At 46.6% G+C, this 14125-nt stretch overlaps 1 protein-coding gene across 2 annotated transcripts in view; it reads left to right on the forward strand.

The window, feature by feature from the left end:
- Positions 1-1527: 1527 nt before the first annotated feature.
- Positions 1528-14125, forward strand: part of LOC135549984 (poliovirus receptor-like) — a 77018-nt gene continuing 64420 nt past the window's right edge. Inside the window, exon 1 of one of the 2 annotated variants that reach the window (XM_064980397.1) lies at positions 1528-1944. In XM_064980397.1, the coding sequence (XP_064836469.1) occupies positions 1857-1944 (88 nt within the window). In that variant the 5' untranslated portion in view covers positions 1528-1856. The remainder of the gene's footprint in view (positions 1945-14125) is intronic. The other variant, XM_064980398.1, reaches the window with a different exon arrangement.

The following is a 14125-nucleotide window of genomic DNA, read 5'->3' on the forward strand; positions in this document are numbered from 1 at the left end:
CAGCCACCTCTCACACACACACCCCTCCCCATGTTTGTAGATTGAAAGATTATCTGGCAACCTGCGGGTTCCCTTCCCTCTTAGAAAAACATACAAATCTATATCCACACAAATCCGATGGCAACCATATGGGCCTTGGGGCTTGTTGGAATGGGAGTGAAAACGGAGGACCACATATACAATTCATGGACTCCTGTACAAAGGAAACAATGAGGGAGAGAGCACTTTGCTAGCTTGCCTAGCTCCAGCGGTGGAACAAAGCATCTTGGGTAAATAACACAATAGGTGTCTGAGCTGACAGCCAGATAGGGGGTGGTAGTTGATTTGTATTCCTGCCTGGAAGGAGATTGAGGAGCCAAGGCCAGGACGACCTGAACGCAAGGCGATGGATGTGGCCGCAATTGCATCAAATTGACAACAGATGGCACACTGTAGTTGGTGATTTGTATGCTGTGTACACCCACACACGGGGTGGTCACTAGTTTAGAGGACAGAAGGTTTTCGATGCTCCACCACTATTAATTATTTGATTGAGAGTATTGCTAAGACAGTGAGTCAGCTGGTGAACACTATGATAATGAGCTGCTAATAGCAAAGTATCTCACAGCTTGTGGCCGTACCAATCACAGGACCATATTCTGAGGCAACATTCTCCTCTGAGCGACATGTATACATACATACATAAGGAGGTTATGACGGTGTGTTTATGCATAGATACTTAAATAGGTGACATCTCGGATACAAGTTGAGAAATTACGTTAGGACGAACAACACCAGTCTATAATCATCAATAGACCGAATACCACATTTTGTGCAGCTTGTTGATGATGAAAATCAAGCAACTAATTGTCAACTGCTCCTTATTTTTTTTTGACTAGTTGCCCTTATTGATATTATTGGTGAGTGCCTTTGATCAACAGATGATTTAAATGAATATATGTAGGCACTCAATTCTGTAAATCGCTCTGGATAAGAACGCCTGCTAAATGACTAAAATTGTTGACTTTTATTTTATTTTAATGAAAGACAAAATCTTATGAAACAGCTGGTCAGCTTAATATTTGTTCTGCAAATATTATTTTGAGGACGTTCCTTGCTTCATAGTAATGAGTGTTGGTGGTGATCAATTTAACGGAAGCATTTTGATATCTATCTATGCTGCCTTTCAACCTGTGGTCTCAGCATATACAGTACATATTAATAATTTGTTGCCGCTCACTCAAAATAGCCCAATTATCCACTGTGTAGCCCACTACTGTGATATCATTCATGCCATATCATACACGGAAAAAATGTATATAAAAGACAGCGAAAATTGATCTCTATGGAGACCTATATTTATCCACAAACCATATAGGTCAGTGGAATAAGAAAGAATGTTCTCTATTGGAATAATACAAAAAAAATAGTTGATATGCTTTCCTATGTTGAAGTTTTAGAGACACATTTATTTTCTTAACTTCTCAGATCGCTTTGGTGGTTTATTGTGACGATTTTGTGACATCACAATCAATCTCCCAGAATGCGTGGGAATGCTGAGTGGAACACTATCGTGACTTTCTTCCCGTTCAACAGTAACAAACACACCGTAGACCTCTACCTGTTCGCGATACGTCCGCACCACACCGGGAGGGGTTTTGAATGCTGTTGTGCGACTGTCAAGAGGCACTGTAATTTGAAATCGAGGAAATAAGACGTCGGACTGAAGAGCAAACGGTCCGTACCCATAAGTTACCGACTCCGGTCTGTTTTGCGGTTTATTCCTATTAGATTTCCCCCCTGAGAAATCAGTCAAGGAATATTCATTGCGTTCCGGTGTGGTGGTGGGGATTTCATGTCCACCCAGTCTTTTTAGAATGGCGAGAGAATACGCTAAACATTGCCCCGCATCACCAATGAAAAACAGTTTGTTGGTGACAGCAGCGATCCTTCTGATTATTCAAGGTAAGAAACATGAACATTTACTTATATTCTGTCATCTCAGGTTATTTTATTAGCCTACCGCTCTCTGCGTGTTCTCTCTCTGTTACTATGGGTCACGTTCATTCAAAGGTTCGGTATCGGCAACCGACATGTGCCATATAGAGCCATCCACCGTCCCATGTGAAAAGCATGCACATTGTGTGGTTCACCCACACGGTCATACACGATTTCAGGGGTGACGGTGGTGGATTTCTCAAGACCTGTTGTGGAAGTTGACTTGTACACAATACTGCCTGGTTCCTTTTGTCCCGAGTTTTGGTACACCATGTTATGCGTGCAAGGTGTGGCCTCCCGGGGTATTTATTTCTCAGAGCGCTTAGACAGCAGGTGTGATTGTTCTGAATCACCTTGCCGGTGTGCATGTTCCGTTTCTACCCCCCGGTTGATTTCTTCTGGTCTGTTTTGGTTTCTTCAGATCTGTTCAGGTAACACGTTTCATTCAGACAATAGTGATCTAGCTGATCATTTACACGAGCAGAAGTCAGAAAATGAGAAACAGGGTGTTGAATGTACAACAACAGTCAGCCAATACGAATGGTTAATGGTCGTTTTGTGTGGTGTCCTCTATCGTAGCCCCAAATCTTCAATGTCAAAACTGTACAATTTAAGATGGTAACTGAATGAAATACAAAGGAAGATGGCAACTACATATACCCTCAACACGTCTTTGTTTTAGCCTTATAACAATGGCAATTGTCATGTATCCAAGAACTCACCTGCATACAGCACAATTAGAGTGCATTGACTGCAAGCCTAACCATCAACCTGAGCATGGATAGGAAGAAGAAAAAAGCATGAGGTCACATACGGTTGGACTGGTGTTTGACCTGAGAGAGTACAGCTGTCTTGTTTGTAGCCTGTTAGCGTTTAGGGTTATTTGACTATTGAGGGATTTGATGGTTGATCACACAGTGCATGCAGTGTTGCGTAGCCCTAGTCTATTTGTGTTTACATTTACTGCAGCTGGATTCTTTTAATCGTCATGAGTTTCTGGGTAGAGGTTTACAGGTCAAATAGATTTGATTGATACTCATTTACTGGTAGGCATGGATTTGGGGGATTGAGGTGTCTTATCGTGTCTGTTGCTCGTGTTCTATTTGATAAGTGTTGAATTCAGGCCAGGGTTGCGAGGAAAAAAACAAACGTTGTGTGCTGTCATGTATTTTTTTTTGGAACCCAAAGCATATTCCAGTTCTCTAGGAATTCTTCTTGCTATTTATATGCCCATACAAATCCTTACAAACAGGTGTCAGTATAGTAAGACGTGACGGTATGAATTGAAGCGAAACCATTTCTGAATGTTTACGATTTCAGAGCTCAAGCAACATTTTAAAGCATCACGAATAGACTGAATATAACAAACACTCCCCCATCCTATACCCACACCCACATAAAACAATTCCAGCCCTTTCACAGCATTCCCATTCCCATTCTCTCTCTAGCCTATTTTCAGATTGTGTTCCAGCTCCCGTCCGGGCCCTTTGTTGGAGCGGCTTTAGTCATTGGTGAATTAAAAGGCCCAATATCCCCTCCATCTCCCCCCTGAGTTCTGGGCCCCATTGTTTATAGATGTCTGGTTTGTCAGAGACTCTGGCAGAGGGGGTGGGGAACTCAAACTGCGAAAAAGTCCCTGCACGTCCTCAGCTCAACCAAATCAGGCCTCTCGCTGTAGGGCAATGTATCCACGGTTTCCTTCTGACATGTAGAGGTTTTCAGGTGTGTTCAAAGACAATAACCAACTCTATTATAACAGCATTATCAAAAGAAAATCATTTTATTTTTTTATTAACTGTAAACCGTCTCCAAGGATTACTGTGGAATAACCCAGATAATCGTACAGGGAAATGGAATAGAACTGCACCCGCATAAATGGGTGAAGAAATGCCGTGACTTACGAATGCAAATATAATTATACATGAATAGTCTTACGGAGGAGTAATGAGATTCGATTGAGATGTGTACGCCATGAATAAATACCCTCTCCACCATTTAGTAACTTCTAAATCGTTTGCAGAAAGTTGGTTAGGTCAATACCTCTTGCTGATGCAACCGAGATGGTGGCGGATAAGCTACAGATTTTTTTTTCCAGTCTTCAAAAACCTCTCCACCCACCTGCAGTTTGAGATAAAACGGAGGCTAAAGAGATGGATTTCTGAGTGGGCTAGGAAAACAACTCTTCTCTCGCCCGTCCATGTGCCCTCTGCCTAAATCAGAATGTCTGCCTCGGCTCCGTGCGACTCTCCCTGCGTTAAACACGTCTTTCTCATTCTGCACACCAACATCTCTCTCAGCCAGGGTCGGGGTGAAAATGTATTCGCGGCACTTCTCTATTTAAAACAGACACAGAGTATAATTATTATTTTTTTCTTTCCGCTGGGCCAGTGCAAGCCTTATTAATTACTTTTATATCCCTCAGCAATTCCGGGGGTTGATTTGAAAATTGTGCCTGACAGCTGCAGCACAATGCTAGTCCTCGGCACTTCAGTGTGCTTTCCTTCGAGCACTTCATCACGACATTTAGTCTCTGCAGACCTGGGGACCGCTGTGTCTGGCTGTTGAAAGGCATGACAAAAACACATGCTGACTTGTCTTCACGGTCGAGGTCGTAACCCCTCTATGATGTGGAATATACGGTCTATGGTCTCTGGTCCGGATCAAACGGGAGCTAAAGCACCGTCACGTTTCCCCACCGCTTTTGTATCAGTTCACTTTTGTTGAGTCTATAGGCAACTTGAACTTGAGGACTAAACACAAATGGATCTAGTTGCTTCCTGTCGAGAGATCTTATTACCACTTCCTTCGCCTTCTGATTTTAATTTGTGCAGCTCCCTCAACCCCAAGCATCCAAGCAAAAAATGGAATGGAATAAAATGACATGCATGGAAAAACGAAAATATGCATTTTTTTGCCAGGATGCATTTCTATGACTCTGAGCGAAAAAAAAATGTTTTATATATATTTTTAAACTGACATGCATGTCTAGGCCCGGCAGTCTTAACCCCAGAGTCTATTTCCAGTGCAGACAGAGGCTTTTAGAAATGTGACGAGAGCCTAATAGCGCGGGAGGTTTCTATGGTGATCACTTTGGGGGGGGCGGATTTATATTCGCCCAGTTTTCACACTGGGTGAGTGATTGCCGCAGAGATTGCTAATAAGATGCATTCTCTTTTCAAGTATGCTCAGTTATATTTTTTTTGCATGCCATTTCTAGTAGGCCCAATTCAATGTACCTGGCGTATAAAATCCAGGCCTACACAAATGTTTAAACAGTTAAGACCGTTTAAACGGGTGGGAAATGTGAGCACATGCTAAGGTGACTTACTGTTTGCAGCATCACGCATTCGTACACAGGAGGCTGGCAGAGTCATCCAGCACATGGCACTGAACACAGTTAATCAGACACGGCCATGATCTGATCCAACTGGAACACAGAATGATTGGAATAACACCATCTAGCCTCCATATTGAACTTGACACGTTTGGGGGAATTGCCAACCTCTCACTATTCCTGGAACTTTTTATAGCTTCTGGGTTTATTGCGCTGTGAACACTGCCACTCCCCGTTGAGTGTCAGAATGCTTCTGGTTTTCTCGGAATCAGCCGCCCAGAGCGTGTCATAGGGAGCGGGAGGCCTCCTCCTTGGACTGTGGAGGAAGACACGGGTCTGAGGCTTATGACGGCACGGTAGAGGGAAAACGGTTAAGGCCTTTCAGTGTGTACCATTTCACCGACCTAGAACACGTGGTAATGGCAGCGACCCTTCACTGACTGTGGTTGTTTTCACCCACTGATATGCAGTACATAACCCACCGCCAGTGGCGTATTCTGGGGAGCGCCACAGCAAGCCAAGGTGACTGCGTGCTATGTAAGGCATGGCAGTAACGCCGTCCTTGGCGCGCCTGCTTTCCCACGGCGCGTTACGCCTCCTTATCCAAGCCCCCCCCGGCCAGCTTGTTTGTTTGGGTGGATTACAGAAGGAGATGGCATGAATTCCTCCGCTCAGGTTTTTGTTTGTCTGTGACTCACGGATGATGCAGGCTGGACTCTGCCAAAGGGAAGACATGGCAGGCCTCCCACCTCCATCATCATCATCATCGGTCGCTATCGCTCAGTCGGTGTGTGGCGCTCATCGCATCGCCCCTGGTGATCAGAATGCAAGCTTCGCCACTGCTGGGGGTCATCTGCCTTTCTGGCTGAATTTGAAGAATTTCCAGATTAGCTTCGCAGCAAGGTTCACAAGTTCATTGGCAACTGTTTGCGTGTATTTGTGTATGCGGTGGTTTCCGTCCACAGCAAATATATTGTTTGTCTGGAAAGCACTGTAGCAAGGGTTTTGAATCAATGCAGGTTAAGGTTACCCATTCGCTCACTCATCCCATTGCCTTATATGGCCAGTGGAGCGAGACGGCACAATTACGGTGGTTCGCGGGGTTGTTTAACATAATCGCTCTCTCAGCCTCTCTCCTCACTGTTGTCTTTCTCCACTCTTGCATTTATGCTCATCATCCCTCCCTTCCTTCCTCTTTGTCTTCCATCTTCTCTCCCTCTCAAAATCAAATTGTATTTGTCACATGCGCCGAATACAACAGGTGTCGTAGACTTTACAGTGAAATGCTTACTTACATACAAGCCCTTAACAACAATGTAGTTTTGAGAATCCCCCCCCTAAATAAATAAATATATATATATATATATATATATATATAAATAAATAAATAAATAAATAAATAAAGAGCAGCAGTAAATAACAATAGTGTGTGCTCAATCTTTTCTCTTTCACGTCTCCTACTCTCTGTTCAAAGTGCAACCAGGTAATCAGTGAGTAACGGGAAGGTGTTAACTTGTGCCCTTCAGGCATGCAACAGATTCCTTGGCCCGCTCAAAGGTGAATGATAAAGGTTTCATCCAACATTTTCCCAGGAATTTATGCTCCAGCCATGCATAATGTGCCTCGATAGCAGGAATTGGTTTCTATTGATTGTTTTATTGTTGATGTTCAGCAAGCCCCACAGTCTGCCGAGTATCTGCTCAGTGCTGAGAAATGCTGTCTGGAATGACACTGTCCTGAAAAAAAACTTTTAAATAAACGTCTCGCTCTCTTTTCCTGTAAAAGGCTTACCAGCGTGATTACTTGTGAAAATCGAAATTGGCTTTCTGCCCTCTGTCTTTCTCCAACTCCCATTCTGTCTCTCCCTCACACATTAAAGCCCGTCCTCTAAGATGAAACCCTGGCACCCTCCATGGCTCTCTCTCTGTTGCGTTGATCCTTTCTCTCTTTTATATTTTCCCCCTGAAATCCCTCCATCTCTCACTGAATCGGTGGCTGAGTGGGTCAGGCATGGTCATGTTTATTTGAGTGCTTATCTGTAATGGTGACCCTCAGACCGAGGCCACAAGCCTCCATCTATTGCCGTCTCTCTCTCTCTCTCTCTCCACCTCTCGACACGTCCAATCTTTCTCTCTTTGTGCTCGGCCTCTCCAGCCACCATTTCCTTATCCATCCCTGCTTTCTCTCTCTCTCTCTCTCCTTTCACGCCATTCCTCTGCACCCCCCCCCCCCCAGTCCAGACACAGCAGAGCAGATTAGTTGGACCATCTCATTTCCTCTTCCTCTCCCCCCTTGCTCAATTCAATCGAGTTTACCGTCTTGTCTTGATCAATATGCCCTGATTTTGCCAAACTATGTACATAGTGAGATAATATCTAAGAGAAGGCGCTACTCGTCCTCCATATCTCGTTCTCGAATTTCCCAGTTCTGCCATAGATTATTTGTCTGCTCCTGTCATTCTGACACATGATTTTACAGCCTGAGTTGTTGAACCCATATATCATAGTACAAATGGCTGGAAGAAGTGCTTATTTCAACTATCTTCCCCTAAGGACTTTCCTGTCTCCCCCCCCCCCCCAATCCGTGATGTTGCAGCTGTCTCGCTCTACATTGTCCTCGCTGTTCCCTCTCAATGCTGTGTTTGTCTGTGCTCGGTGAGAGAAATTTCACTGAGAAAAGGCCCCTGCAGTTGACACCCCATAACGACCAAAGATGAGTTAGTATTGTTTGTTCATTCTCTGTTCTCGCTGGTCTGTGTTTGCTAATCTAATTTATTTCTTCATACAATTAATATTTATTTTAAACAACAACAAAGGATTTTCAATAGCGTGCCTCTTTTCAGCACTTAGACCTGTAGCCAAGATGACGCGTCTCCCCATTCATAATGAATGAAGATATATATATTTTTTAAAGTATTTCTTCTGCCTGAAAACGTATGCCAGCTCAAACATTGTCTTTGCACCATAAATCAGAACAATGTAGCACAGACTAATTGCAGTGTCGCGTTTGATGATTAATTAACGTGGCGTGTCAGAGCTTCTCAGAGCCCCTACTGCTGCCTGACTCAGACTGCAGACTTTAGTAGGGGGGAGGGGTATATTGCACTGTGTATAAAGGCTGTGTCTGCACTGAGCGAACATTTTTAAAAGATGACCCGGAGGACCTAGACTGACCTGTCCTGCAGGTACGACTTCCTACCTGGTGCCCTTTGCCCTCCTGCCTTCAGAAGTCCACAAAGCCCTGCGCCGCGGACTGTGTGACAGGTCATCTGTTGTCCTATTCATCATGTAGTCTATCTGGAAAAATGGAGCCCTGGGCTCTCCAGACGGAATAGATTGCGAATGTTTTCCCTCCCACCATCACTGTGACAGAGCATTGAGAGAGAGGGAGAGAGGGAGAGAGAGCGAGAGTCACTTTTGAAGCCTGAGTGTCGAACCTGTACGAGACAAGCTCTCCTGCTGTTCTGGGATCTGTTCTCCCCTGCCCCGAACTGTAGCCCTTGGGATTCATTGATGATAAATAAAATAAAAAATCTGGATCCAGATCAACCTTTAAGTGGCTCTCTTTTGTGTTTTATCCTGCGAAACGGCACTCCAGAGAGGAGACGCCTGTTTTTTTTGTTGCCACTCATGAATGGAGGTGAATAACTACTTTGCTGAGGTTTTGACCCCATTAGACAATCGCTGTTTGTTGCGTGCCCCCCCCCCCCCCCTGCCGCAGCGATCATTAGACCTTGTGTAGATGTTCTTCCATTATGGCGTGAAGGACAAGTGGGCTTCACTCCGATGAGATTCAGTTTCCGACAATGGTCCTTGTGGCATGGAACCTCTATATCTAGAATGTACTGTAGCAACAGGAACTCGGGCTGGACATAGTTTCTACGAAACCATGTTTGTGAAGCGGTATCGTCAATAGGCAGGAGAGCCAGGGTACGTAGTACTTCACTTTCTTTTTATAAGGACAGTTCTGTAAGAGCAACGTAGCACTAATTGAACTCTCAAGGCCAGCACGACTGTGGAGAATTAAATGTTATTCATGTGGGTGTGAGAAAAAACAACATATTTAAGCCTCCCTGTTAATGTATGGAAATAACAATGCTGCTAATGATAGTGTACTGACGAAGTCGAGGCCAGCAACGCAATCCCAAGGGACTTCCCAAACCCGCGCAGTCGTCCAACAATCGTTGGTTTTATTTCCTTGCGCCTGGTAAAAGGCCCTGAATTTCGTGACCTTTCCCACTCAGTTGCTAATTATATACCCAGGATGAGAATTGCCACCAGATTAGAAGAGCCGACCATGGTTTTTTTCTCTCCTCTCAGTGAGGAACCTGGTGCTGAATCCGAATGGTTTCCAGTCTGAATGGAGCCTTGACAGTATTGAGCTGTGGGGTCGAATCAGACCGCTCTCCGTGTGTGGGAAGAGAAAACGGTGACACATACCAGATAGAGGTCAACGGAGGTCAGACAGGATAAGGTAACGGTGGAGTGGGCGCCGGTATCTCCCTTGGACAGAGAAAGGACGATGACAGGAGAAACCTGAGGAGAATGTGATGCAGGAGACTCTGAGGGGGTTTGTGCCTTGGAGTTGTTGCTGAAGAAACCGGATGAGTGAAGACCTATTGGAAAAAAAAAAAATAATAATTCTGTCCAGCTTTGCTATTTGCCGTATCGCTGCACATTCTGCCTGTGGAGAGCATTAGTGCGTGTTGCTGAAGACCTCCCCTGAACTAAAAACCACCCCGCGGGCCCCCGAGGGCTTTTTCCTTCCCCGGTCCCTCCTTTTATTGGGGCCTCGCGGTGCAACCGAGCTGTGTTTATGATTACTCTGTGTGCATGGGCGCAGCGCGTGCCAGTATTTTGGGGAGCTGAAGGGGGGGTATTCTGGGCATGCGTCCACGTTCTGCCTCTGGAATCATCTCCCCGGAGTATCCCCCAAACCCCCTCAGGCGCCGCCCAGTTGGCTGTGGCCCAACTCTATTCATTCCTTTATCCAGACGCAATGCTTTTTGTTTTTTTTGCCCTTTGTCACGTCCCCTCTGCGTGTGCTTACACTCTTTTGCAGCCCAAGAGTTTGTCAGCGATTTTCATTAATTCATCATCATCACTAGGCCCGACGCTCCGGGGCAGAGGGACTACTTTATTCCCACTCTGTTCTCCCTCTCTTTTCTCCTGCTCTCTCCCAGAGACGGGCTAAACATGCTGCAGGCTGTGAGCAGACAGAGGGATGAGGAGAGTGAGGGGAAGAGGAGACTGTGACGCCAGCCGTGATTAGAGCTATGACACTCCCGGATTTAAATAGACACCGCCTTGGGAGGGAGCAGAAGAGTAAAGGAGGAGGGGCACGGTGCCTGCATGTCATGCCCACAGGAACGTTTTCGCCCTCAAATGAAATACTTAAGCCGGCATAGATTAATGTACTTTGGAAATGTGGCCCTTCTGTACCCCCTGTCTTCATGTCGAAATGCTCCCCTTCCGCTTTGTCCCTCTCTCTCGCCCCCCACCTCCCCTGTTCTCTCTCTTGCCCCCCCCCGCCTCCCCTGTTCTCTCTCACCCCCCCCCCCCACCTCCCCTGTTCTCTCCCTCGCTCTCTCTGTCTCTACACCTCCCCTCTCAGGGCACCTCTCAACTTCCCTTGACTCAGTGACTGTCAGTTTACCTCTTAAACCCAGCCCTCCATCTACTGTTATTTTACCTCTTAAACCCAGCCCTCCATCTACTGTTATTTTACCTCTTAAACCCAGCCCTCCATGTCTTATGTTATATTGTATTCTTTAGCTCACTCTGGCACAGACTGCCGGATTATTTGCCTTTTTCAAACCATTCCCCTCTTTAGCAGACATGCTCTCAATCTCTCCTTCCCCCTGTGTTGAAGCCTCTCCTGCACCTCAGTAGGTAATTAGTGTTCACATAGTTGCTCCAATTCCCAGTAACACCTCTCTGTCTCTCTCTCTCTCTCTGTCTGTCTCTCTCTCTCTGTGTGTGTACGTACATTGTCTTTACTTGTCCTCTCTCTGCAAATGAGAGGCTGGTACATCACATCCAGGTTGAAGTGCCCTACTTTCCCACACCTCCACCCCATGTTTATTTATTCAGATGTGAATGGGAGGGAAGTGAAGGAGAGCAAATGTGAGGGAGGGAATGCAATGGGCCCTCCATCAGCGCGACCAACTTGAAGAGACCATTTCTGGCATTCCATTATTCATTAGTGCGGTCAGCCTGCAGATAAAATGGTTAAGAGATTACAGATTAAGTTCAACGTAAAGTCAACAATGAGTTAAACCTCAGTGAATGGCACACTGCCTCCGCCAAGCTCGTTGCCATTGGAGTAGTAGTGGAACAAGAGAGCCAATTTGGCGTCTCGGGGCAGACACTTTGAATGACTGTGAATGGAACAGTCACACTATCCTGGGCCACCGTCTCAGTGCTAGTGTAGTATCGCTCAGTGGACACTCCTTCCTTCCAGAACAAATGTGGGCTAATGTGTCATCATATCGCTACGAATCTCCTGTGACACCGCTGCCATTGACCCCGACAGACACACTCACACACAGACTGTCACTCTGGATCTTTGTCACTCGAGTCGTCTGCCAGATAAGCTGTGCCGTGGTGCCGCCTCCCATCGGCTAAGGCAGCGAATGCTGGAGAGGGTCCATGCTCCGGCACTGTTGGAATAAGCATTGTGACGGCTCCATTAGCCGTGATGGCTACAGGACTTCATTAGACAGTACCTACACTCCGGGGACACTGGGGGGTGGGGGGGGGGGGCGTGCTGGAGCTAACAGGAACAGGCTGACGCTGGCGTGCGCCTAATTAGCGATCACACCGGGAGCCCGAGCGAAGGCCTTGTTTCTCCACGCAGGCTTCCTCCTGACGAGGTGTCCATAACAGCTGACCCGGAATCAGAATTACGGCGCTTCATACTGTGGTGTAGGTTTGGATCGGAGGATGCTCGGCTGAATTCAAAACTGTGCATAGGGAAAACAGTCGGGCAATCTGCCTCTATTTACCCACTGGGATAACGACACACAGGTGTTGATGAATAGGGAGATCTGACAGGAAGAAATCAGGAGGAGAGGAAATGGAGGGAAAGGAAAGAGATGGAGGGAGCTGCGTGAAGAACCAGAATGGGGTGGATGCTAACAGCGAGTAAGAACAGCAGGAAAGAGTGAAACGACCGCAGCCGACGAAAGGAAGGAGTCGGAGAAGGGAGAGATAATGGAGGGAATTGAACTGCCTTAACAGAGGAGATGATCTGTCACTGAGACGGAGGGCGGAACAGAAGGCAGAGCGGTGGGGTGGCCTCATAAGTAATGTAATCGAAGACCGGGGGAGGGGGGAGTGCTAAGCTGACAGGGAAGGTGTCTTCGGTTCTCCTTAATGAGCTGAAGTGATGAAGGTCTGTACTCTGGGAGAGCACATCAGAGAGGGGCGAGACTGGGGTGATGATGAATGGGGAGGCCTGGCGTGGGAGATTTCCACAGAAGCCAGTGGGGAGAGTCGGAGGCTGTTTCGCATCGTCGGAACTGAACGGCAATCTGTTCAGATGTACTGATCTGACACTGAAACGGATGGACTCAAAACGCCCTGTGAATCGACATCAGTAAATTCAAATGATGCAATGGTTCTTCTACAGCCCTCATTTGTTAGAATTGAATTGAGCTGTATCGGTGCCGAGCTACTGATCCAGCTGACAGTGAAATGGATAGACTCCACACACCCTGTGCATCTCTATCCGTGAGTCAGGTGACGCAAGGATTCTGTGCAGCTGCCCATTGAGTTAGGGTAGAGTGCTGAGTGGGTAGAGGGACGGCTCAGTTGTTCGGCGTGGACATCGGTTACCAAATAAACATACCAAGATAAAACCGGGAGAATAACAAAACACCATGTTTCGCATCATGGGCATTTCCTCTGGTGAAGACCACCCCGCGGCGTGCAGCCATTTGCTCAGCTCACAGACCTTGGCCAGAGGATGTTAGACCACACAGAAAATAGACCCGCCTGAGTTTCCTGACCAGTTTGTTTTAGCGGTCTTTTTCTTTCTGCCCTGGTTTTTGATGAATGTGAGAAATCAGTCCCACGGTCATAGTGGTGAAACATGCTGCTACATGAAAAGTGGTCAAGTTCCATTGACTCTGTAAACTGATACCCACGCAGGGCGCATTTACCCAAAAAAGGTGGGCACCGCTTCACTGGTATTTTTATGTGAGGATGTTTATGTTAAAATCAGACAGGGTAAAGACCTTGGTAGACCACAGTGACTGTGTACACTCACCGGCCAGTTTATTAGGTACACCCATCTAGTGCCGGGTCCGGCGGAATGTATTATAGGTCGGAAACGATCCAAAGGGTTGTTGGTCAATGTGATGACATCACACAGTTGCTGCAGATTGGACGGCGCTACACCACCGCCGACCGCCTGTACCGTTGACACCAGGCAGGATGGGGCCATGGACTCATGCTGCTTACGCCAAATCCTGACTCTGCCATCAGCATGACGCAACATGGACCGGGATTTGTTGGACCAGGCAACGTTTTCCTACTCCTCAGTTGTCCAGTGTTGGTGATTCGAGCCCACTGGAGACGCTTCTTGTTGTTTTGTAGCTGATAGGAGTGGAACCCGGTGTTGTCTGCTGCAATAGCCCATCCGCGACAAGGACCGACGAGTTGTGCGTTCTGAGATGCCGTTCTGCACACCACTGTTGTACTGTGCCGTTATTTGTCTGTCTGTGTGGCCTGCCTCTTATTTAGCACGATTCTTGCCATTCTCCCTCGACCTCTCATCAACGAGCTGTTTCCACCCACAGGACTGCCATTG

Source organism: Oncorhynchus masou, chromosome 12 (genome assembly GCF_036934945.1).
Source record: "Oncorhynchus masou masou isolate Uvic2021 chromosome 12, UVic_Omas_1.1, whole genome shotgun sequence".
Taxonomy (NCBI): domain Eukaryota; kingdom Metazoa; phylum Chordata; class Actinopteri; order Salmoniformes; family Salmonidae; genus Oncorhynchus; species Oncorhynchus masou.